At 37.0% G+C, this 27851-nt stretch overlaps 1 protein-coding gene across 1 annotated transcript in view; it reads left to right on the top strand.

Annotated features, from left to right (window-relative positions):
- CRIM1 (cysteine rich transmembrane BMP regulator 1) overlaps positions 1-27851 on the top strand; it is a 243076-nt gene that overhangs the window by 106166 nt on the left and 109059 nt on the right. Inside the window, exons 3-4 of the mRNA XM_044663657.1 lie at positions 12301-12543; positions 13662-13782. Coding sequence (XP_044519592.1) covers positions 12301-12543; positions 13662-13782 — 364 coding nt within the window. The remainder of the gene's footprint in view (positions 1-12300; positions 12544-13661; positions 13783-27851) is intronic.

Below are 27851 nucleotides of genomic sequence, written 5' to 3'. Positions count from 1 at the left end.
CATAGTTTCAGTTATCATCTCTGCACAAATGATTTTGAGATTTAGATATCCAGACCTAATCTATCTTTTCAATTTGAGCCCCACATCAACAGCTTTAGACATCTCCAATTGGATTCAGTCCCATTGGCATCTTAGAATCATTGTGTCTAAAGCTGCACTTTTTTCTTACTCTTAAACCTGCACCTTCCTTAAACTTCCTTGTTGCTGGTTCTGCTGTCCTAAATGGATCTTAGGATCATATTTTGAGAGCTGGAGGGGACCTTAGAGATCATCCACTCCAATCCCTTCATTTTACAGATGAGGAAGCTATGGCCCAGAGAGATTAAGTAATTTCCCCAAAGGTTCACAGTTATTAACCGGAAGAGCCAGGATTTGAACTAAAATCCACCAACTCCAGATTCTAGGCTCTTTCCACTGAACTGTGATATTTCCTTCAGAATCATCTTTTATTCTTCTCTCTCTCTCTCACTCCTCCATATTCACTTAGTAAGGCCTGTAAAGTTCCAAATCTCACATCTGTCCCTGTTCTGCTATTCTAATTTAGGCTCTCATCATCACTTACCACCATTGTACTATTATAATTAATTAATAATAACTAATTACACTAATAAATACATGAATGAATGAATGAATAATAATTAAGCCTAACTATTCTCTTTATGTCTTGCCTCTTCTTGAATATTGATGTCAAATTAATATTCTTTTGATTTCGGAAAAATCCCAGAAGACTTATATGAAGTGATACAAAGTATAGTGATAGTGAGAGTAACACACCTATACTGGCTAACTCACTTAACTCATTAGGAGGTTATGAAGACAGTGTTTTGCAAACTTTAAAGTACTATGCAACAGTACTGGCATTTATATGATGTTTGCTTTGTGCCAGGTACTGTGATAATATTTTATTTAATCCTTACAACAACCATGGGAGGTAGTGAGGGAGGAGAAGGAAGGAATAAGCATTTATATAGTGCCTACTATGCATAAGAGACTGCTATGTGCTTTATAAATGTCATCTCATTTGAGCCTTATAATAAATAACCCGTGAGGTAGGTGCTATTATGATCTCCATTTTATAGCTGAGGAAACTGAAGCAAACAGGTTGCGTGATCTGCCCAGGCTCACACAGCTAATAAGTGTCTGAGATTTGTAGAAATTAATATTGAATTGAAATATTTTTTGAGAAATAATTTTCACTTGAGCCCCCCTGAAAAAGTTTGATTTTAAAGCTCAAACAGTCTTCCCCTAGACTATGAAACTGGGTTGACTCCTCCATTCTTTTGTCTGGCAGGTTGAAGACCTGCTCCCTATTTCTCCATAAACAAGAACTTGATTAGATAGTGAAATCAGTAGCTAGGCAGCCACCATTATTGGACTGTAGTGACCACACAAGATGGGGAAGAAAAAGGCCCATTTGTGTCACCTCTTCCTGTGAATGAAGTCATTTTTTGTGTGACTGTTTTCTAATCTGGATGTCCTGGGGAGGGACTGAATGATGACATTAGAAGGTATTTATATTGACTTGCAAGATAGGAAGCCAACCTCTACTGCCCAGCTACTCAACTACTCACTCTTTGGCCCATCTCTTCTGGCCATGCTGTATGTATCTCTCTCTCCTCACCAAACCTAGTTGCTTAGTTGCTTGTGCTTAAGCCTCTGCTGCCTGACTGCTCCCACTTAAATCTCGCCTTTTGAGCCCTGCTTGAGTTATTTGGCATCTGTAGAGGGACTCCACTGGCTAGTTAGAAATCTTGAGTGGCCTATTTAATAAATTAAAATTTTAAAACCGAAAATACAGCCTCTACAGCTTTTCATTTGTTATAGGCTAGTTTTGTACTTGTTCACTTGACTTCAGCCCCAGTTCGCCAATGTTTTACCTACTTATCTCTCTATACATAGATATATATGTGTGTGTTTGCATATGTATATTTACATATTTTTATACTCTTTATATATCATATAAATATAAGTTATACATATGTTGCCTTACTTTATTATCAATTTGTTCTAGAGGATCTGGGTCCTATATTTCCATAGCAATAAATTGATCAGGCCTCTCACTTGTCTGGGCCACTCCCCATATTACTTTGTTTATGTTCATTATTTGTGTGTTTACATAGTGTGCCCTTGCCTAACAGAATACAAATGCCATAAGGTTAAGGACCCTTTTGGTATTGTTTTTGTTTTATCTTTGTCTTTGCTTTGGTATGTTCAGGATCTAGCATTGTAGACACTTTTTTCTTGAATGGAGAAATGTAATAAATAATGTTTTGCCTAGTGTGGCAGAAGAACTTTGGGTGTCAAAATTCTAACAGCCACTTATGACTCCAAAGTCTTATATTTCATTTAGATGTGAATGAATCACATTTAGAATTTAGTAATACCCCTCCTCGGGAATGGTGTGATTCCATGAAAACTAAGTTGCCTTTACCCCATATCCGGGGCTCTTGTCTACTTCAGGCAAGATCTTCACAAAGCTTCATTTGAGCAAGATTTTTAGTCATCTTCTCCCAACCTACTAGGAATACAAACCTGAAGATAGAAGATACGGATGGGTCCCAGTGCCTGCCCCAAACCTCAAAGTGGCCCCCCATGCTGCACCTGAAAGTACAAGTGTGGGCACTTGGTCAGGCACTCAGGCATGACCAACTTTCTGTGTACTAACAGATTCTATCCTGCTTTTGGATAAACTGTTTTTTCAATAAGCATTTTAGATTAATTGGAAGAATTGATAAAGTTCCAACCTGAAACATAGATATTATTTAACTCATTATTTGTTATCTTTGGCTGTAGGGTTGACTGCCTGGAATAAATACTTAAAATTTAACCAAAGGTAGTTTTTTAAAAAAGACTTTCTTTGTGCTTCCTTATTATTTTTCTCTGCTGCTCAATATAAAGAAACAGATTAAAGTGAAGTGCTGGGAAAGTACAGCTGGTCTTTCTGTAAGGTTTAAAATATATGAAATATTTCTGGGAATGTATCAACAAGCTTAATTTTTCCCCCTCAGGGTTATGAATGTGTGGAACAAGTCTTCACTATGAAGCTTGCCAAAAAAGGTTACGATAAAATCATGGAATGTGAATGAAAAGAATTCACAGAATAACTTTAAAGGAGTCAGAGTCTCTAGGTTTGAAAATGCAAAGATGAAGTGAATACTGTATTGAAAATAAAAGTTTTCCATGAAAAATGGTGTTATTTAATACAGGAAAGTTTCCTCTCTAGCTTGTTAATGACTCTAGGCAAAGGGCCAAGTAACATAGAGATGATAGTCTCTGATGAGGCCCCCAAAAGGGCTTCAAGTCTTATTGTTTTTGCTAATTAATTTTATAGATAACATTTTATCAAAAATCTTACCACAGACTTAGGCTGCATATGCAAAAATACCAAATGAGTTGATTATGGAAATATGAGAGCTTTGTTTTCCATGGCTTTTAGAAGTGAATAGTAATATTATTCATAAAAATACTTTTTCTCCCTTTGCAATATGTATTAGTATTTTCTGCATGCTTGCCACCCTGTTTATATTTCTAATCCTTACACATTTAAAAACAAAATTCCTTTTGAGTCTCAATATGTGGTAGAAAGAGGACGTTAGACTGGAAGTCAAGAATGAGCCAGGCTTGATTCTCAACCCTTCCTACCAAAGTATGACCCTTACTAGTCATTTAACCTTTTCGAGCTCTAGTTTCTTAATTTGTAAAGTGAGAGAAATGATATTCACATAGCCACACTCACAAAGAAGTGCTTGGTTATTTAAAAGTGTGCATAATTGTAGAGTATTTAAGGGAAGAATTAAATCTTTACTGGGGAGTCACTAAAACACCTGCCATAATTTATATCTTTCATGACAGATTTGTCACCTGACATTGCCAAAGCCCTGCAACTGAACCCTCCATTGGCTCCACATTTTGCAGTCCAGATGTTACCAGGATAGGGAAAAACAGAATTTATAGGTCACTTCCCCCCACCTCCTAACCATTCCCCAAACATTCATATTCTGAGGTCTAAACCAAGTTAGAATTCCTTATAATTAATTCCCTTGGAAAAACTTGGAAATCCCAATGACCATCATTATGCCTTTAATCTACCAATCAGGCAATTTAAAAATACCCATTTATTATAACCCTACTATGTGTTAGACACTGTAAATTCAAAGACAAATGTTAAACACACCAGGGCTCCAAGAAGCTTACATCATAAAGGGGGAAACAGCATGTATACATAAAAGTATATACAGAAGATGTTCATAATTTATACAGGGTAGTTTAGGGAGGGAAGGACCAGGAAAGGCTGCATGAAGGTAGTACCACTTAAGTTTGAAAGGAAGCCAGAGATTCTAAGAAGTAGTTGGATGAAAAGAGGAAGTGCATTCCAAGCATGGAGAAAGATATTATAAAGTCACGGAGATGAAAATGTCATATATGAAGAGTAGAAAGGTAGGGTTGGGTTAGGTTATGAAGATCTTTAAATGCCAGAGTAAATTATTTTATTTTTTCCCAACAAGGCAAATGTCTTTGGGATTAGATTGGATTTGTAATGGATTCCTTCAGTTTAGGACCAGTCTGAACTCTGAAAACTGCTTTTGGGGCATAGGCTAGAACACCAGCTAGATGGCTCAATGGTTTGAAAACTAGGACTGGAGTCAGGAAGGCTTGAATTCAAATGTAGCCTCAGACACTTACCAGGACAAGTCACTTAACCCTTACTAACATAGAATGTACACACATACACATATACATATACACACAGACAGCTCCTAATTGGTTTTCATTAACTTAGGGCTACCTCCAAGGTAACTGGCTATCCGGAACACCTAAGTATTGACTCGTATTGGAAGAACTGCCCTTCTCCAAGACATAAAAGAAAGTGCCAGATATTTCTTGGCCCTTTTGAATAGTTTTTTTTCCCCTTGTTTGCCTTCACCTTTTTGCCGTTTCCCTAGTGCCCTTCTTCCAAAGTACCTGGCAGGGGATAAGGGAAGAATCTTTATTCCCTACTGCCAGGAGCAATTGATGACATTTTGCAGCAAAAGTACATTTTAGAAATGGATAGGTATTTGTACATGTCCCAGGAGGAGGATTCCAGAGAGTGGACTTTGTCAGTCTAAGATATGGTAGTAGCCAGGACACAGATAGATTTTTTACAGATGTGCATCGACAATTTCATCATTATTCACATTTGCATTATTGTAGTTATTGTCTGTATTTTCCTAGATCTTTTTGAATAAACTAAACTGAACTCTTTGCAATCACAATGACTAAATTTGGACCCAGAGAAGAGATGAGGAAATATGCCTCCCTCCATTCACTGGAGAGGTGGGGATTATCAGTGTGGAATGTTGTATATGCTGGCAGTCTCAATTGATGTGTTGATTTTGCTTAACTAGTTTTTTTCTTTTTTGTTTCCCTGGGCTAGCTCATTGAATGGGGAGAGGGGAGGGATATGAAAAAAGACTCAGCATGATGGGGGGGTGGGAGCCAGAGAGTAGATCTCTGTGACCAAGAGGGAAGTTTATGAACAATATTGCTGAATCCTGAAGTGGAAAGGGGATTTTGATCTCTTGTATAGTGCCCCAGTAACTAACTTGCTAGACAGAGAAGGAAGATTTCCTGGACAATAAATATCAGCTTTGAGGATTGCCATAAGATTTATGCAATCAGATTAGTTTTTAAAAAGGGGCTGGAAGGGGAGGGATGGCATCCAGGTGGCTCAGTGGCTTGAGAGCCAGGCCTAGAAACCAGAGGTCCAAGATTCAAATTTGACCTCAGGCACTTCTCAGCTGTGTGACCCTGGGCAAGTCACTTAGCCCTTACTGCTCTTCTGCCTTAGAATCAATACACAGTATTGATCTAAGATGGAAGGTACAGGTTTAAAAAAAAACAAACCCAAAACTCAGACTATCCTGGATGATCCACCCCAAGGACATAAACTGTAGTATAGAACTCCTTTCCTGAGACTAACTTGGCTCATATGGATTGAATTTTACCTTTTTTTCCTCCTTTATCTAATTATGTTCCTATTTGGAGTTTACTTTGGAAGAATTTGCAAGTATAATGTAGGTACAGCTTATTCCTAAGTTTCACAAATGTTGGTAAAAGAAGTTTCTAGCTCTGATACAAAAAATTAGGGTAACAATATGGTTATCGGGTAAGGGAAAACCTTTATATGACTGCAGAAAATGCAAAGGATTCACAGGAGCTAATGAGCAGTTATAGAAACATATAATGCTCTTTAAAAGCCATAATCTATAGACGTCATTGATATTCTGGGACTACTAAACAAGCAATATCTTTTTCTCTTATATTTACACTATATCACCATAATGGTGTGGATGGTGAAGGTCAGAATGTCTACTATGGGCCAGGCATTGTGCTAAGCAGTAAGGATGCAAGATTGTAAGAATGGCAGGAGACATTTTCTGCTTTCAGGAAGCTCATAGTTTAATGGGGAAGACAAGATGTGAACAATTATATACAAACAAGCTCTACACATGACAAACTGAAAATAAAGGCTTCCTGTAGAAGGTGGTATTTGGGGCCTTGAAGGAACTAATTCCTTTGAATCTCTTGGTCATGGAGCTAAGTCGATAATCCTCTTCTTCAAGAAAGCATACTATTCAGGAAATCCCTAGAAGTCTAAGTCTCTGAAATCTCAAATTGGAGATTGGTGAATTTTGGGTGATTTATGAGAAAATCCACCAGAGTTTTCACTGTCTAAGAATTTCCTTTCCCTAACTAGAATCCCAGATTCTAGGATTATGATGTTTAAGAAATCAAAGTTATTACTTCTCCACACATGACACTGCATCTTCAAACCCTCAAACATGGAGACTCTTACAAGATAACTCCCAAGAACAGTGCTGACCAGGATTTCTTCCTTCTCCATCATCATTGCTTAAGACAACAGAATATTCCCTCTTTTACAAAGGACTTTAAGGTTCAGAAACATTATACATGAGCTCCCCTTTGTTTTTTTTTTAACCCGTAACTTCTGTGTATTGGCGCCTTGGTGGAAGAGTGGTAAGGGTGGGCAATGGGGGTCAAGTGACTTGCCCAGGGTCACACAGATGGGAAGTGTCTGAGGATGGATTTGAACCTAGGACCTCCCATCTCTAGGCCTGACTCTCAATCCACTGAGCTACCCCTGCTTTGGTTTTAGTTGGCAGTCACTAGTCTGCTTCTGCCAGTGCTTCTGCAGAAAATCTATCAGTATTCCAGCTAATGTCATCCCTTCAATTAGGAACATTCACTGTCAAACACTTTTTGGTTAGGTTGAATACAATCATGTCAACCTGTGATGTCTGTGTATGTGTGTTTCTGAAGGATGAAAGACAGAAATCCCTTTTACTACCCCTATTTCACCTTAGTCTGAAATACTCAAGAGGAAAGGTACAAGAGAAAAGGTAAAAAAGAGGGACCAATGGCAGTCTATCCCTCTTTATTTTATAGACCCCCACAGAGGGGAAGCTCTCCCAATAAAAGTCCATCCTCTTGAGATCCACTTAGTCAGCATCTTAGAGGGAGCTCTAAGGTCTAAAAACCAATTAGGAGTTTCCTATGTCTTCCAAACAAGGTATCAATATGCATGTTCATATTTTAAGGGGAGAAATATATTCAAATCATTGGAGAGTGCCCCCTTACATATAAGAATCTTCTATCCTTTTGTATATAAGAATTTTCTTGCTTACAAACTTAATTCAAACACCAGAGGGGATGTCAAAAGTGGCTTCTCAAAAAGAAATAAATAACTTTTAAAAAATATTTTCTAAAATAGAAAAGTCTGTGATTTATGAAAGATAGTGTTGACTCTCCTTTTATTTTTCTTTGTAGATGTATGATATGGAATGAGAAAGAGTAGAATTGTTTTAAGTGAATTATCCCTGACATATTGTCAGATGAGATATATTTCAAAAGCCTCTTGCAAATCTTAAAGCACTGTACAAATTACCTCTCATTTCCACTTAGTAACAATAATAATAAAAACCTTTTTTTGTTTAATGATGACATTATCTACATAAGATAATGTTATAAAGACAAGGTAACATTATCTACAGTTTAGGATTGAGGGGATTGATTAGAAATTCAGACTTAGTGATAATGGAGACAAGTACTATAATTGAATTAAAAGCAGGGAAGGAAGTAGAAGGGGAGGGCAAAAGCATTTATAAACAACCTTCTACATGCCAAATCTTTTTTTACAAATATTATCTCATTTGATCCTCACAATAACTTTGTGAGGAAGGTGATAGTACAAAACTCATTTTTTACAGTTGAGGAAACTGAGGCAAGCAGAGGTAAAATGACTTGCCCAAGATAACAAAGACACCTGAGAGTGGATTAGAACTCAGGTTTTCCTGACTACAGGTCCAGCACTCTATCCAGTGTGTCACCAGCTGCCTTCCAGAAGCTAAGCATCTCTTGGTAGTTAAGTATCAGTTTAAAAGCTGGGGAAAGATAATTACAATAAAAAAAGAAAGACAAGTATCTTAGGATCATAATTTAGTTTAAAATGTTTGTTCCAAAGTATTAGATTTTGAGTTTAATGATTCCTTAAGGTTTGCTTGAGTTTAACAGTTTTATTTTTAACATAAATGTTGAAAGTTCTTGGTTGTACATGTGTTAGAATGACATTTGGTAGTATAAAGAGCACTAGACTGGAAATAGGGAGACCTGACGTGGCTCGACACGATTGGATCCATGCTGGGATGTCACAAAGTTAAGTATGACCTTGAGCAAGTCACTTAATGTCTCTTGGCATCAGTTTTCTCATATGTAAAAGTAAGTTGGGGGAAAGACGAGGGAGGAAAAGAAGTTCTGAAAAAGACGAAATTCTCAGATGCTTTCCAGTTTGAAATTCCATGATTCATGTTATTCTTTTTTTTTTTTTAAACCCTTGTACTTCGGTGTATTGTCTCATAGGTGGAAGAGTGGTAAGGGTGGGCAATGGGGGTCAAGTGACTTGCCCAGGGTCACACAGCTGGGAAGTGGCTGAGGCCGAGTTTGAACCTAGGACCTCCCATCTCTAGGCCTGACTCTCACTCCACTGAGCTACCCAGCTGCCCCGATTCATGTTATTCTTGAGCAAAAAGCCACAATCTTAAAAATTAGGGAGAACTGTGCCATATCACTAAGACCATGTGACTGACCACCTGGTAGCTTTATACTCTGCTGGAAGAGAAAATTTTTAAAATGTGAATAAAATTTTTGAGGCAGAATTTGCAAAATCAATGTCCAGAGATAACAGCTTTGTGACAGTCACTATCAATATAAAAACATAATAACTAGCAGGATCTCATACTTTTCTTGAATAAAAGCTATGATTATGAATGCAAAATGAGTTTGCAGAATTAATGTGTATTAATTATTATATGGAATAAGTTAATTATAAGTAAAGATGAGTGAATAATAAAAGTCATATGTAATTAACATCAGACTTTTATTAATGATATATCCTGTAGCTATGTAATTATCTTAAAAGCAAAGCTATATATTAAGAGATTTTTCTGTATTCAAGTTTGATGGATACTCTTTATAGTCAAGGTTATCATTTTCCTCTACAACTCTTAGATTTATTTCAAATCACATTAAGACTGATCTGGATGGACATCTTTATTTACTTTACACTCACCTCTGAGGCCAGTTCCTTGGGCAATGTATGAAAAATAGACTAAGATGGTTTCAGCAAGGAGATAACTGGTTCCCTGGCATTCACAGACCCACATATCCTAACAAGTCCTCAGAAGGCCAAAAGTCTTAGGAAATAAGACCTACATGACTGATTCTCCAGGGATAGACTGATAAAAAGGTCATGTTCAAGGAAGTCGGCTGAAGCAGGTAGGAGAGCACACAGGCATAGGAATTCTAGTCTGGTAGGCAGAGTCTAAAAGCAAGAAGACAAGAGATTCAGGAAAAGCAATTGATCAGTCAGCAATCATCTAACTTCCTGCAATGCACGTGGCACTGTGTGAGGGACTAGAAATAAAAAGGATGAGATTAAACCATCCCTGAACTCAGGAATTCTGACCCTAGGGAAGAGGCCATGTGTTCTCTATTCTTTGCTTGCTAAATGTAGTTTCCACAGGGAGTAATCATGATCATTAAGAAGCAAGAGGTCTGAAGATGAGACAGAGACAGAGATGGTAGAAAGTAGATTTTTACTTCCAAAAGGAGAACAAGATAGGGACAGGTGACATGAGCAAAGGTTAGTAGCCTTGCTAAATAAGACCTTGATCCCTGTCCATACCTCTTAGGGTCCTGCTATCTCCAGCAACATAAATTAGTTTACTCTACCTAGTCCTAAAATATCCTCTTCTCTCTTCTCTCTGAATGAGTAAGTGTGAAGTGTCTCATACTCTACAAGTAGATTTTTAAAAATTAGTTGTATTAATTATGAAGTTAAGAGGTCATTGAGATGGAAGTTGCAGTAGTGAAAGTGAAAAGTGACTAAAGGTTAGGCAGTAGTTAAAGAATGAAACAGTAAATGTTTTGGCAACATAATGGAAACATTTTGCTATAATGGGAAGAACACTGGCTATGTAGGCAGAAAACCCGAGTTCAAATGTCGACTGCTACTTACTCCCTGTTTGATTTTGGAAAAGTGACTTCACTTTTATGGGTTTTAATATTCTCAAGAGAATTTGGACTCGTTTATTTATAGTGCCAGCTCTAAATCATGGATCTGAAACTAGTCCAGCTGAATTATTAACGATACTTCTAAAATTGCAATCTAAGACTTGGAGTTATAGGAATTGAGTTTGAATCCCAATACTCCAACCTTTATTAGGAAGTATGTCACCTAGGCAAGTTACTTAACTTCTCCTGGCCTCAGTTTTCTTCTCTTTAAAGGGAAAGGATTATACTCCATGGACTCCACAATACACTTCAGCTCTAGATTGTTGTTCCAATAAGCCTTGAGCCTTAGTTGCCCTCTATACAATAGTAATAATAATAAAACATGTGCTACCTACCTCATAGAATTATTGTGAGAAAAAGTGCTTTGTAAACTTCAAAGAGCAATTTTTTTATATTATTGTTATAATATTATCTGAACGGTAATTGAATTGGGAGTCAGGAATCCTAGGTTCTAGTCTTGGCTCAAACAATAACTTAGATATATGACCTAGGTCAAGGCACTTAACCTCTCTGGACTTCAGTTGCTTCATCTGTAAATGAAAGAGATTAGACTAAATGAAAAGTTCCTTTCATTGATAACATTCTATGCTTTCATTATTATGAGTTTTATGAATATAGCATTAAGAATGCTTCTTGGAACCACATGTCAACATTTTTATGTGTTCTCATCAAATATTCATTATATACCCACAGTGTAGGTGGAACTTACATTTATTTAATTTCCTAAAAGACTTGATTTCTAGAAATTACACATTAAAGATGCTAAGCAGTAGATTCTGAGACTCAGGAAACCTAAACTGTTAATCACAATCCTACAGATTCACATTCAACAATTTATGAAGTAGCTACAACATATAAGAAAATGTGGTACGTTCTGTGGAAGATACAAACTTAAATAAGGTCTGCTTATTATACAGTCTATTTGGGAAACAAGTTGCTTTTGGGGAGATGGTGCATTTGTTTGTTTTTAATCTCTAAAATGGAGAAGTGGGGCTATTTCAGACAAAAGGAGTTAGAGAAAAGGGAGATAGAGTTTATCTGATCCATCCAATAGCTACTTATCAAAGTAGGATTCTTTATTGGCTTGGTAATGCAGGTGGGCATTAGAAGTGGTTTGGGAAGATTATATGCAAAGTTTATCTCTCCATCCTTTTATTATATGGCTGTTAGAATCCTTCACTTTCATTCTTCATGCCTTCTTCCTTTCGTCTACTTATGATTTCTTGAGTGGGTGCTGATAAATTTTGCTCAAAAAACACCTTTTGAATTCTTTTTTTCAATTCAGAGAAAACTCAGTTAATCAAAGACTGAATGTCAAGTTGGTGAATCAATGCCATTATTTTCTCTTCTCTCCCATTGCTTCCCTTTCTATCATTTAACCACAACTAGCATTTCTACCAGAGGATGAGTAGAGATGAAAAGGAAATGGACTCAGAGATCCCCATTTTGCATCTCTTTGGCTACTCTAGTGCAAGATTTGGTGAACATGATGCAGCTAATCGAGCTGGTTAAATTGAGTCTTTTGGATTATCTGTGGACTTCTTGTATCCATGCTCTTTCCCCTCCCCATTTCTAAATATATAAGGAAGGATTGATTGTGCTTCTTATGAAGAAGCTGCTATTACACTTGCCCCAGGGCATGTGCTAAATTCTCTTTCTCCTATTCAGAAGAGAAGCCAGATTGCTCCAAGGCTCGCTGTGAAGTACAGTTTTCTCCACGCTGCCCCGAAGATTCTATTCTCATCGAGGGTTATGCTCCTCCTGGTGAATGCTGCCCATTGCCAAGCCGTTGCGTGTGCAACCCTGCGGGCTGTCTGAGGAAAGTCTGTCAGCCAGGATACCTGAACATATTAGTGTCAAAAGCATCAGGGAAGCCAGGAGAGTGTTGTGACCTCTATGAATGCAAACCAGGTATGCACTTGTCTTTGCTTCAGCAAAGTTCTCCCTTATAATACACCCTCCATCCATATCTGCAGAAGGAAGAAAACCTGCCACCATTCCTTTGATAATGAAAAGTTCTCCCACTCCCATGTAAGCTCACAGAAGATCTCAAACTTTGGGTGTGAGACTGACTTTTGACCTATGAATTAGAAAAATTGGGTTGTCCAATACTTAAGCATGTCAGCTCCTTGAAAAGGACTGTATCTTCTTAGTTTTATAAAGTGCTTAATTTGCATGAGGTCACCCCATATACCTTCCCAGGTGGTGATGATAGTATTGTAGTTATCCACTATTTCCTTACCTTTCCTGAGGAGTTCAGAGACTATATTTACAGAGTTGTTCTTATTTGTGAATAAAACACTTAAATCATTAAGAATGATTCATCGTCACACATTTAACATAGTCATTTTAAGATTAACCCACACACCAAGATGCCAGGATTTGCCTGATGAATTATAGAGCCCCAGATTTGATCCCCATTGAAGGCATCACCCTCTCCCTTTTATCTACAGTCCCTTCTAAGTTCATCTTTTAATCTTCATTCCTTTCTTTCCAGACATCAAATGCGTTGCCATACCCCACCGCTTCTCCCTTCATAACATCTCTAAAATTTTCACTCTTGTGGCAAAATCCTATGTTTGTGCTATGATCACCTCTGGCCTGTTGTGACCACCTCTATCTAAATCTCCCAACTCCTAATCTACTTTTTTAATTATCAGGTTAATGTCTCAGGTGAAACAATCTTTTGCCCACCCTGTGGACTAGGCTTCATCCAAACCCACCACTGACTGATTCTGCATCGCCTTCCACATGTTTATCCTTGGTTTTTAAGCCTCTCTCCTGACCTGCTCTGTCTTCATCTTCTTTCTTGATTTAGCTTTGTCCCCCATCCTTTCTTCTTTCTGCAAGGATTGAAAATATGCTGAGGTTTTGTAGTGTTGACAAAAATCAGTGTGAGAATGGGGTTGCTAGACACAATTCTGGTTGGTGAAAGAAGGTTGGAGATCTGTCCAGTGCTCCATTTCAGGACTTAATAACAAGAGTAAAAATCTCAGTAAATGGTGCCTCTCTGTTTATCCCCCTTTCAGTTTTCAGTGTGGACTGCAGCACAGTGGAATGCCCTTCCATTCAACAGGTTGTTTGCCCGCTGGATAGTTATGAAACTCAAGTTAGACTGACAGCTGATGGCTGCTGTACTCTTCCAACAAGGTTCGTTTGTCTTTTGTTTATCAAGTTTTCACCCATGTCTTCTTCAATGTTAGCACCATCAAGACTGCAATTTCAAGCATGTGTTCTCTTTTCGGTGGAAAGCCTAATATTGTCATGTTTCCATGGAGAAATTTCTGAGATGTTACTATTATTTTGTATTTACATACCATCTTTCTTCAGAGCCACATCCAAGTGCTTTAAAGTTATTAACTCATTAATCCTCATGGGGCCCTTATACAGGAATAGCTGTACTTTATGAGATAGAGAATGTCAAAGGCAAAATATCCTATAAATATGTGTGTATGTGGCATGATAACCTGTATGAATGCCTTTGCTTACTTTTAAAATAATGTATTCAGAACTGTTTTAGTGTTAAACAATTATCAGCTTAGTGGAAATACTGCTAAGGGTCATAGCTCTGGCATTGGCAGGGACCTCAGAGACTATCCAAGTACATCATTTTACCAGTCGAAGAAATTGAGGCCCATAGAAGTTCACTGATTTGCACAGCCAAAATCACACAGGTTAAAGTTAGCATCAGAGTCAAGATCTGAACCCAGATCCTCTGACTTCCAAGCCAGTGCTCTTGCCATTTTACCATTCCTCATTTTTTTAAATAGCCAGATCTGCCTAGTTCTTAGTTCATTTCTGAGCCATAGCAAGTTCCAATTTCTTGTATTACAGGTTTTTGAATGAATGTACACAATCATTCTTTGACATAAAGAGAAAAACTGGATTACATTTTAATAACTGCAGGCATATTAAAGCTTAACTCAATAATGGGCTTTTTAACAATTACAACAATAGAATGGGTTACTTTGTGAAGTAGTGAGAGCCCTGCTAGATTAAAATACTGACCAAATGACCATTTTTTCAGGAGATCCAAGATCCACGATTCCATAAAATTTAAGCCCTGAACTCCTTTTTATTTTTTCATTGTGCAAAAATAAATTCTGTCTTTCATAATGTTGAAGATGCCTGGAGTTAAAAGTGATAATAATGAAAAAACAGAAACTAAAAGAGAAGAACAAAGGATTTGGCCACAATCCCATTGTCATCTACTTAACGAGAAAGGAGTTCGTTAGCTCTTTTAGTGTCCTCAGATTCCTGTCTTTGGAACAGTCAACAACCCACATTTCCTTGTGTGACAAATCTAAGTATGTAAGCAGGATCTACTTCCTGTTACATCTTATTTTGCCATAGATGCTTACCTTGAATTTGCTAATGCTATGCCAGCTAAGCACAAGTTCTGGCAAGTTCTCCCAAGCTAAAGTTTAGAGTCTTCACATTCAGCCCTGGTGATAACTTGCATGCCAATTGTCTGAGGACTGGCCCAGCAAAAGTCAAGGCAGAATGATTCGTCACCAGAAGGTATACAACCATATTAAAAAAAATTTTAAGCCAACACATGAGAACTGTCTACTTAGGATATAGAGGACCTGAGATCTTTGTCATTGAGTAAAGTATTCATATTAGGGAACAAGTGAATGAAAAAAAGGAAGAGAGAGAGGGAGTATTAAACATTATATGTGCAAAGCATGGTGTTAATCACTAGAGGTACAGTGTCTCTACTCTCACAGAATTCATTCTAATAGGAAGAGATAACACAAATAAGATGGTCACAGATCCTTAAAACACCAAAGAAAGAGTACTACAGAATGTATCTTTTGGGCTTTCCCTAATTTTTCTGACATTTGATAGGTGAAATTAAAATATGCAGCCCCTTTCTAATCTATATGTAGAATTTTGCTATACTTTATATGCTGACTTTTAGTTACTTTTCTCTACCATCAGATCGATATTTTCATTAATATTTGATTGAATTATTGATCTGTTTCATCATGTAAATTCCCCCTTTCAAGAACGGCCACTGGTTCTCAGTCATATTAGAGTCCAAATTCCTCTTCTTGGTTCTAAAAGCCCTTCCTGCATGGAAACTTTCCTGATTTCTTTTCTCCCACCAATGTCCCTCCACTAGTTTCCTCCCTTCCATACTAATTTCTGTTTAACTACTTTGCATATATTTGTATGTATTAGTTTTATATTTATGCTGAATGTATTGTCATTTACATTTGCTTATTGTTTTCCCCATTACAATATAAGTTCATTGAGTTGAGAGTAGGAATTGCTTCATTCTTTGAACTTATTTCTCCAGCACCTAGCCTTGTACCTGGCACATGGTAGGGAGAGCCTTAATAAAATACTTGCTGGTTGATTGATACACTTTGTTCTCAGCCTCTCTATCAAGCCTTATTATCTTCCACCATTCGTAGGCCAGAACCATTTTAACCAGTTGACTTTTTTACTGTTCCTCAAATAGGCCATTCTTTCAGCTTCTGACATATAAACCTTATTTCTCTTTCAGGTCCATTATCACTTCCCACTTTCCTCTCTGTGTCCTTGTAGAAAATTTCTTACATTATTATAGTATACATTTAACCTGTCACTGCTAGATTAATTCTTAAAGTACTTTTCATTCATGCTACTCATTTTTGTCACCTATTGATATATGACCTTGTTCCAAATAAGCTTTTCTATGCAGTTGCATGAGGGGGTGGCATTTGTATTTGTGAGTATTGTCTCTGCAACCAGAGGGTAAACTTTTGAATGGCAGGAACTCTTACAATTGTATTGTTTTCCCTCTGTGCCTAGTACAGTGCTTTATATTTTTTAGGTATTCAATAGGTCCTTATTGAACAAAAGGAGGAAAAAATGGTATAGATATTCTCACAAATTTTCATAGACTCTCAGAGCTGAACAAACATGGCCAGCAAGGTGGCACAGTGGATAGAGCTCTGGGACTGGATTCAGATCTGAGTTCAAATGCAACCTCAAACACTTGCTAGATGTGCCTTTTTGGAAGTCACTTAACCTCTGTTTCCTTCAGTTTCCTTATCTGGAAAATGGGAGTAATAGCACCTACCTCTCAGGGCTGTTGTAAGAATCAAATGTCATATTTGTAAAGCACTTAGCACAGTGCCTGGCACACAGGAGGTGCTATATAAGTGCTTGCTGTCATTAATGATGATGATGATTAAAGAAATCACTCATTCTAGACTTCCTATTTTGTTCTTTAGGAAACTGAGGTCATAGAGAGAATGTACCTTGCCCAGTACCATGCAGTAAATTAGTGGTAGAGCTCGGTCTAGACCCCAGGATTTCTCTGTCTACTACATCATGTTACCACCCTCACGCATGACTTCCTGAGTGTTCAGGCTTGTTCAGCATCTTTTGCTGGATTTTGCAGTGCCAGTGATCAGTAAGCAGGCTTATAGTTTGGTATCAAGATAAGAATTCACAGTGGGTTGGAGAAATGAAAATTAATTGGATGAAGCCCAATAGGCTACATCCCTAATTCTTTAATTTAGTCAATTTGCCTATGATAAGTATAAGTTTTTATTAATACCTTTTGTTACAATCTACTCGTTTCTGAGCATATTTCCTCTCCTTCCCACTGACTACCCAACTGGGAATCAGAGCTTCCTTTATCACAAAGAGAAATTATTACATAAAATCAAATGACCCCATAATGGCCCTCACATGCATTTGTTCTGTGGCCTTAGGAAAAATCACTTAACTTTTCAGTACCCCAGACAGCTCACTTAAAACTTAATTAACAGAGGAGGTGCCCATTTGCATTGGTGCAGGGAGTTTCTAGTCTGGGTGTGGTCTATAGCCAATGAAATGACTGATCTGGACTCTCCCTCTTCTCCCCCCCCCCCTCCAAATTGTACAGAGTATGTGATCAGATAGATATTCACATAGACATTAACATGAATACATATTGTGAGTTTGATATGTGTATACTATAAATATATATAATGTTTATGTGTATATATATGTATGTGTGTACATATATATGAATATATAGTGTGATCTAGAATCTTTTTCACTAAATAGTTAACTAAATAGTTAAATAAGAAAGTACAGAAAAAGTACTATGGACCTTTTAGGGTCAGACGTATCTAAATAATGAACTAGTAACTTATTACATAATCCTAGACAAATTGCTTAACCTCTATTAACTTTAGTTTTCTCATCTGTAAAATGGTGATAATTATACTTGCACTAACCATGATCACAGTTTAGGATCATAGTTTTACTTAGAAGGAACCTTAGAAGTCAATGAGTTCAGAATCCTCTGATTTTTTAGATGAGAAAATGAATCACATATTGATTAAATGATTTGCCTAGATTGCATACCTAGCAAATATGTTAGGCAAGATTTGAACCTAGGACTTCCTTCTTCCAGGTCCTAAGTTCTTTCCACTACATTAGTGGTATCAAAATCAAATAGAAATAGATTCCTATTGCCTGTATATTGACTTTAGAAAACTACAAATTAATATTATCTTTGTCATGTTGTAATTTTTTATTCATTTTGTTAAAATTTTCTTAATTAGATTTTAATCTAGTTCAGGACTCTCAGCCCCAGGAGTTTGACATCTTTGCTCTATACCTTGATACCTCTTCACAGTATTTTTGTAAAGATCAAATGAATTACTATATTTTAAGTACTTTGTACCTGTAATTATAATTCAGGTTGTCATAAAGTCTTAGCACATTTTAAAGTTTTAATAGCTTAAAAACGCACTATGATTTTGGAGTCACTCTGTATATCAATGTGAGCGGCCAATTAAAGGATCATAAAGAAAAGGAATTTTTACACTAAGATTAGAAAAGGAGGAAATGTGCTCAAACTGTAGATTATGATGGGCCAGCCAAGCAAGGATGTTCATAGGACTCTTTTCCTGGAAACTGCAAAAAAGAAAAAGAAACTCTGCCCCCACTCATCTATTCCATCTTGCAGATGTGCTTTAGGTAAAATTCTCATTGTAGAAATTGTAGATCACTTTTTGAGGTCCTTCCTAGCCCTGTGATTTTGTAATTAGCTATCTAGTCTATATATTTTGGAGCTTCTCCAACTCTCTTTCAACATTGTCTTTGCTGTTATTCTAATCACATAACAGCAGCTCTTTCCATTCCTGTCCTATGACACCTCTAAGTCTCTCCAGCTGTCTTATGGTCCCTCTAGATTTCTATTTCTTCTTTCCTCTTCCCCTCCTTATCCTTTCTTGGTGGTATAAATTTCAATTCTATTCTCCTTCAGTGACTTTCCTCTTCTCCCTTATATTTTAGCCCATGGACTAAATGGACTTCTTTAAGCGTCCATGTCTTCAGTACCAAATCATTACAACTTTTTCCTCGAAATCCCAGGCATTCAGCTACTAAACCATTATTTTTCCTTTGTTTCTCTTCTTCTGGGCACAAAGACACTGTGTGACTTTCAGTAGCAACCAATAACGAAGTCTAGTAAAGAAGAAATAGGAATTGGAGAATACGAGTCTGCATGTTATATAGGACATTAGACCCAGTTATTGGGGATGAGGAAAAAATAAAAAATGTACATATATAGGCAGCCAGGTGGCATAATGGATAGAGTACAGGACTTCAGAGTCAGGACAACCTGAGTTCAAATCCAGCCTCAGCTATGTCTAGCTTTGTGTCTGGAGAAATCACTTAACCTTTGTCTGCCTCAGTTTTCCCATCTCTAAAAGGAGGGTATTAATAGCATATGCCTTGAAGGGTTGTGGCAAGATTCAAATAAGATATTTGTAAAACATTTTGCAAACCTTAAAGCACTGCATAATTGATGGTTATTATTATTATTACAAAGGATGTCATACATCAGATTTACTAGCTTAACACAGTCATTTATATTTTCAAGAAAAACTGACAAATTATTTTAAGCTATGAATATTGGTCCCAAATGCTATTGTTTAGTGGTAAATAAAATAATAATACCATTAATATAAAAGATCTGATAGTGATGTTTTGTAATACCAAAGATTTCTTTAAAGCCTAAGTCAGAATGTGTACTTTTGCATGTGTTTTCTGTTTCTGTGTTTGCTGCATTTTTGCATTTCATTGATCACCTTTTGTAGATTTAGAATTGGAAGGAATCTCAGAGGTCGTCTTGGCAAAACCTCATTTTACAAATGAGGATAATGAGGCCCAGAGAAAGAGATAATGATAGCCAACATTTATGTAGAACTTACTATCTACCAGGCACTATCCTAAGCACTTTACAATTATTACCTCATCCAATTCTCATAACAACCCTGGGAGGTAGGTGCTATTATTATCCTCATTTTCTACAGATGAGGAAATTGAGGCAAGTAGAGTAAATGATTTATCCAGGATTTATCACACAGTTAGCACATATTTGAAGTCACATTTGAACTCAGAATGAGTTTATCCTGACTCCAAGCCCAGAGCTCTCTCCACTGCACCACTTCAAGGACAGCTGAGAGACAACTTCCCTTAGGTCATAAGTGGGAGAACCAGATTTTGTTCATGGGTCCTTTGACTTTAAATATAGCACTCTTTCCACTGTACCACTATTTGACAATCTCTTTCAAAGGTATGTTTTTAGAATTTAAGGTTCTGATCCTATAAATCTCCATTGCTAAATTTCTACAATTCAGAGAAGGCATGTCTTTATGGCATAGGGATCCTAGATGCTCAGGTATAATTCAGGCAGCAACACATAAGCTTCATCTTTCCACAGCAGCTGCTTTCTACTTCTATCTTCACTTACCAGTTGGCAATTTATCCTAGGACCAAAAGTAGGATTGAGAGACCTATGAGCAACACTTTAATGCTAAGATTTTTAAAACTGAATTTAAAAAATAACAAGTAACTCAAAATTCTCTTTAAGAAAATTTGTGGCTATGCTGGGGAACTTAATTTTTTCTTTTTCCTGCCCAGTCACAAAATATCCCTCCCCATACAATAGCAGTTTAAAAAACAACACACACACGCAAATGGATAAACCAGGCACATTTGGAATTCAGGCCTAGCCCAGACCGTGCAATAAGGATTCTAGCATTTGACTCATATTTTCCAACCCAAGTGTCTATAATAATCAATATTCATTCTAAATGTGATTTTTCTCAAGAAGTTACTTCCTGAGTTTAGAGGGATATAGAGAAGCAGGTCAGCTTTGAAAATAATTTTTGAATTTATTAAATGCTTTAAAAGATAAGTTGTAATTTGAGATTGGTGGTTCCACATGTAATCCTTTTTTTCCATTATTCTTTGTATATGGAAATATTCATCTTTACTGGCATTTGTCAAGTTGAGAATAACAAAAAATAAAATTATCATAAATAAATAATTGGGGAGAAGGGGAGAAGTTATTCTCTGGATCAGGAGTAAAGAAGTTATCATATTGAGCAAACTTAAGCATTGTCTCAGACATAAACCATCCTCCAACATGCCTCATGCCAAAAAAGACCTCGATATTGCTTCTGTAGTTTTTCAACTGACCTTTAGATCCAGACTGGAGAGCTAAAATTCAACTGCCAGAATAAAATCACTACCAAGCAATAAAAACCTAGTGTTCACATCTTATTCTCTTTTGACATAAGTATAATTAATGGTATTATTATTTTTTGATGCCTATCAATCATAAAAATTTCTTTTAATATTTTTGGTAAAAGTTGAATGAACATTTTAACTATTTTATAAGCTATCAACTATGTAACTGAGTGACAACACAATTCAACATATGCTTATCACCCCTTGCTATAATATACAGTCTATGATATGGAGAAAGCCACTTTTAGGGCTAGTCTGCCATATACTGAGAATATAATTTGCCTGGCCAACATCTCACCTAATGGCAATCATTGAGATTATTATTTTTTTTTAGATTTTTTTTAATGGTACTCAATTTCCTGGTAGATTTGCATTAAAGAATTTCCAGAGGTAAAAGAGCTCTATCTCTATTCTTATTTAGGTTTAGAATGACCTTGGGAATATAAGTCTAGAGAAATTTGGGTGGGGGGTCTAGCCTAAGCCTGGGTTCAGTGTATCCAAAGAGGATAAACTGAATCGTGGGCTAGCTCATTCAGAGTTATCCTTAATTCTTTCCTTTCCATTACTCTTAAATCTAATAATTTCCAAGTCTTGTCAATTCTACTTCTCATCTCTCTCCTTATGTCTATGTCTAGGTTCATTCAGGAGCTGGCCTGGCCTCATCAATCATGCTTTCTCCCTTTCTAAGACTAGTAACTCCTTTTCTCCTCCATACAAATATGTACAGATATCACCCCTCCTTTGACCATGTCTTCAAGCTAATAATTTTCTTCCTTTAACTGCTAAACTCCTAGAAAGAGTTCTCTGTACTCATTCAATCCACTACCTTGCTAACCATTTATTCAGACCTCAATCCCTTTTAATTTGACTTCTGAATCTTAGATTACATGACATTGCTTTATTCAGGTCCTCCTTCTGCCTGCTCTTTATAAGTTTCCTTTACTTATTCATCATCTTTAAATCTATGTATTCATCCCCATTCTTTCCTCTGACTTCCTCTAGTCCTATATCTCGTACTACCTTTGAGAATCTCCATCTGGATATCCTGATAGAACCGCAGATTTAGAATGTCTAAAACTGAATCCATCATCTTATCCCCTAGCCCGTGTTGGCAAACCTATGGCACATGTGCTGGAGCCTGCCAGAGGGGGCTGCTTCCCTCCCCCTGTCCACATACACCTGAGTCACCCATCCCTCTACCCAACAGAGCTGAGAGTGCTTCCTTCCTCCCCTTTCTGGGGTAAGGTGGGGGGGAGGAGGCTCACATGAGGTGTGAGGGTTGCAGTTTCGGCACTCGGTCTCTTAAAGCTTTGCCATCACTGCCCTAGGGCTTCATTTTTTTTGGAATTCCCTATTTCTATTGATTTTGGTACCTTTTTCCTAGCCCCTTTTTCTACACAAAACCTTATCGCTATCTATAACTCTCTTCTCTCCTTCAGTATCCTTCTCCTATCTACCAAGTTGGCAAATTTTCTTGGCATCTGTCTCTCAACATCTGGCCCCTTATCATCTTCCTTCTGCTGTGCCCTCTGGCCCATTGGGCATTGCCATTTGACATATCAGTACATCCTGTTGACCTCTAGAACTTGCCTTCAACTCTGTAGCTGAATCCTCTGTTATGCATTAGCTCTCCCAATTTGAAGGTAATCTCCTTGAGAGCAAGAACTCTCTTGGTTTTCTCTTTATAACCCCAGAACACAGCAGAGTGCTTTATGCATAGTAATTACTTTTAATAAATCTTTTTCATTTATTCGTTCACCCACAGGTCCTCTAATCTAGTTAAAAAAGAATCACCTGTTGTTACCTTATTACCTCTCAGGTGATACAGTTATTAGGCTTTCAACTTGATGGTATCTTCTATCTAATACATCCTTTACAAAGTTTCCAAAATAATCTTTCTAACCCAATGAATAAAGGGGGAAAAAGCATTTGTTATGTGCTTTCTGTGTGCCAAATACTCTATTAAAATTCGACCCTGTTAGTTCCCTATTCAGAAATCTGTTAGTTGTACCTTTTTGTCCTACATTTAGGCTTGACTCTAGCTTATCTTTCCAGTATTAATTATATTCTACTTCACATGATTTGCATTCCATCCATGTTACTCTGCTAGCTAGTACCTAATCTTGGTTTGCTATTCCCTACATTTATGTAGATGTACAAGTCATCTCCATCTCTATGTTCTCCTTATCTCATGCTATTAAAATTCTCTTTCATCAGAGTCCAGTTAAAGTGACTCCTCTTCCATGAAGTCCTTATACCACTCCCCTGATCCCACATCTTCACCCCCACTAGAAAATGTTTTTCTCTTCCTAAAATATTTATAGAACATTTTGTATGGATCTTACATTGTCTTTAATTATTGTATATCTTGTATTATACTTACTGGTACTTGTACATCCCTTCTAATGAACTGTAAGCTTCTCAAAAGAAGGAGTTATGTTACATTTCATCTTTTTACATACAGGAATGACCAGTGTCTTATACAAAGTAGGTGCTTAATAAATGTTGGATGAATTGGAAATTTAGTCCTGCAGTCACCTTAGTCTGTAGGAATAAGGAGGAAGAGATTTCAGATAAATAACCCATCAGCTCTGTGAATCCTTTATTGTGGTAGACTAGCTAGTTTTTTTTTTCATGGCAGTCAACAGATATCTCCATTTGTACTTTAGAGTTTAAGCATTCCTTTTTTTTCTCACAAGAGAAAGCATTCTCCTTTGGAAATTATGAACATTTAGATGTCTATTCACTTGCTGGAAAAACACCTATTTCCAAAGATCCGAACTTGTTAGATTAATTTCATATTTCCTTTAAAATTAAATAAGTTATGTTCTAATAAATGTTACTTCATTTAATGGAGGTTCAGTTATATACAGAGACAGGTCCTTTCTCAGTTGCTTTTTAATCTCTAGTGAAAGGTATTCATATTATGGAATGGATTCCTAGGCAAGGTTCAGTCTTTTCAACAACATTCTTGCACAGTTATCAAAGCAATATCAAAAAACAGCAGCCAGTCCAGATGTGAAGTATGTTGATCTGATGGGCTGGCCACAACAGCCCTTTCTTATGCCATTGGCAGGATAATCATCCTGTGCCCTGTTGTTGTGCCAGGCCTTCTTATCCTTTCTCCATCACCAGATCACTTCAGCCCTCAGTACTTTCTTTCCTAGAATGCTCTAGGAACAGTACCAAACAGTAATAGCAATGAAGCATCTCTGTTCTTTACTCACAGTAACTAAATTTTCAGCATGATTGTGATAATATATAAATGACAGTTTGTATTATCTTCCCCAGGAGAACTATTCTTGCTTATTTGGACCAAAAAGTTCTATTTTTTATTTGTATCTAAAAGTGCATGTTTTCATAAAGTTGGCAGGTAAGAAAAATTCAATCCAGTTGTTTTCAGGTAGAAATAAACTAAATAACTATTTCCATTTTCAGAAACTTAAAATGTGATTTCTCTTGTATAGAATGTACTGCCCTAAGCCAAGTTCCCAAGCCTTTTCCTGGCTCCAATCTATCTCTGACGAAGCAGTCTCATTCTCTTCCAGGATCTCTTTCCCAAACACTTATCTTTCATGCTTTGTGAGTCACCACCCTGAAACTCCCAAAATATTTTTTTTAAATTAAACAGTAGAAAAATTTTGGAAACTTTTTCTTAGCAACTTGGTAACTTAGTTTCTCAAACTTCCGGATGGCAAAAATCCCCAGGAGTCTTGCAGTTTAGAGTGTGTGTGTGTGTGTGTGTGTGTGTGTGTGTGTGTGTGTGTGTATGTGTGTGTGTGTGTTTTAAACTATACTATTTAGTATTTTGTCCAACATACAATATGTTTAACATATAAGGGAGGATACAGTCCCTCTGTCTTCTCTAAAACCAATACTATGGAAACCTGTTATCAAGGCTCTATATATGATGAAATAAGCATTGGACTGGGAGCCAAGAGTCCTTGATTCTGTTCCTGGCCATGACAATAATTTGTTGTGTGAATTTGGGTAACACATGACCTTTCTAGGTCTCAGTTTCATTATTATTAAGGTTAAGCTTGCAGTTTTTAAGATACTATGATTCTGTATGCCAAGTGTTCTGGAGATACTCTGTGGAAAGACTATATATTCTTCAGTCCTTCAAACTCTGTTTCTTAGTTCTTCAGAATGTTCTTTCCTGGTCTTAGCCAGTCTTAATAGTAAAGCCACACCCTCTGTACCCTCAATCAGGTAAGAGAAGTTGTAGTTCCTCAATTCTTTTTGTCTCTGGGGATCTGTGAAATTGATCTTTAAGAGACAAGGGAAATAACAGCTCACTAGGTACAAAACTCTCTATATATGGAAAGGGGCATCAACTAGAATGTCTCTTAAGGCTCCTAGACAGGAAGGAGAAAAGATAAACTTGGAAAAAGTTCTAGGAACCATAAGGCATTGGGAAATGAATATAATTTAGGTACTAGTTGAAAAAGAAAGTAGAGGTAGAGGGAATCACAAGGGAAGATATAAACAAAGCTAAGTGCACTTAGCTTTTCTATTTTCTTTCCTAAAAATAATTCTAAATAGAGTAAATAGATAAATATATAAGGTAAATATAAATAGGTTAAATTAATTACTTGAACTGAGAGATATAATAGAGAATCCCAGTACCAAGAAATGATGAATCATTTCAATTTCTGATTTTAAAAATGATTCTAAAAGGACAAAAGATGAAGATTCACTCCATGAAAAGTCTCTATGCACATCTGTCCGTCTTTCTGCAACTGTGTGTATGGTACACTTATCTGTGTGCCTTTGTGTATCCTATCTCATTGTCTTTTTGTATTTTTCAGTGTGGTTGCTTCCCTCTATCACTTTCATATACCTTTATCTCGCCTGTTTTTATCTGCCTTTCTCTGCCTTTTTCATTTCTTTATCTCTCTTTATCCATGTATATGTCTCTTCCCTAAGCATTCCACTTTCATTATCCCCACCTAAAGGCTTAAGCAAAAAATAATTTGTTCTATTTGTTGCAGAGAATTGTATATTTCCTGATCCTAATTCAAGTAGATGAAGAGGATGATTTGCATATATATGCATGTGTACACACACACACACACACACACATATGTTTAAACATACCTATTACTTTTAACCTACATCATCCTTGACATTTTTCCTCATGTGTCTATGGACCTTAAGTTGGGGGGAAAAAAGCCTTTCTCGTCCTTGGACCTGTGATAGCTCAAAATTACACAGAGAGATAAAACCATGTATCTTGAAGACAATGAGAGATTTGAATACCGCAACAATATTGAAGGTCAAAAATTTCTGTCATTCCATTTTCTTATATTATATCTGTATACTTTCCCTTGATTTTTTTCAAGGTGAAGACATCCTTGAAAATTTGGAGGATGCTTACTCCCTAATCCTAATTTCTTTCTCAACTGATAAAATTCATTTGGAACCAAACTAATACCATGGTAATGGAATCAGAGAGAGTAGATTGCAAGAATACTATTTTGTGTTGACAGGTGCAGGTAATTAGGTAGGGAGCAGCACTGGAATTCCAGTACTGGAATTCATACCTTGAAGCTTAACCTTAAATACTCCATGTCCAGTGAAGGGCAGTGGAATGGTGCCTAGTCCATTAGGTAGTTATTGCTATCCTTTAGGAGGATCAGGAAGATATAGTTGAATGTGCTTCAAGGTTTGCAAAGTAATTTAATTAAATTACCTTATTTGTTTCTTATAACAATCCTCTGAATTAGGTACTACAGTATTATCCTCATTTTACCAATGAGGAAACTGGGGCCCAGAAAGTTTTTTTTAACCCTTAACTTTTGTGTATTGACTTATAAGTGGAAGAGTGGTAAGGGTAGGCAATGGGGGTCAAGTGACCTGCCCAGGGTCACACAGCTGGGAAGTGTCTGAGGCCAGATTTGAACCTAAGACCTCCCGTCTCTAGGCCTGGCTCTCAATCCACTGAGCTACCCAGCTGCCCCCCCAGAAAGTTTAAGTGACTTGCCCATGGCCACTTAACTTATAATTGTGAGAGGTAGNAAGTGACCTGACCAGGGTCACACAGCTGGGAAGTGTCTGAGGCCAGATTTGAACCTAAGACCTCCCGTCTCTAGGCCTGGCTCTCAATCCACTGAGCTACCCAGCTGCCCCCCCAGAAAGTTTAAGTGACTTGCCCATGGCCACTTAACTTATAATTGTGAGAGGTAGGATTTGAACCCACATCTTCACTATGCTACCTATACAATTCTTGATCTGGCTTAAACTTATCTAACTACATATTTATACTGGATGAACCGGGTAAATAATGTGCAATCACCGTGATGTTGGATCTCTTGGACAAGAGAAGAAAAAATAATCATAAAGGTAAAGCAAATTCAAGAAAAGTAGCAATTAATACTAAAGAATCTTAGTTGCCTTTCAAACTATAACTTAGGAAAGCAGATAAGCATAATAATTAATTATACCTCTAATCATCACAGTAATAGGAACTCAGTAAATTTTCCTTTCCCCCCCTTCCATGTTTGGTACATTCCTTTTGGATATGTCATAGCCATTGTACTCAGGTTACTGTGAAGGTTATGTTTGTTAATTTACTTGCACTTTGTTTTCTAAAGTAGTCCCAGGCTATATCTCTTACCCCAGCCAGCTATCGTGCAAATGTGAGCTTCTGGGTGGGGGAGCTATGGATCAAAACAAATCCATCA

The sequence above is a fragment of the Gracilinanus agilis genome, chromosome 2, assembly GCF_016433145.1.
Source record: "Gracilinanus agilis isolate LMUSP501 chromosome 2, AgileGrace, whole genome shotgun sequence".
Lineage (NCBI taxonomy): Eukaryota > Metazoa > Chordata > Mammalia > Didelphimorphia > Didelphidae > Gracilinanus > Gracilinanus agilis.
Note: the sequence above shows the minus strand (reverse complement) of the source record. Positions and strands in the feature narration are given on the sequence as shown.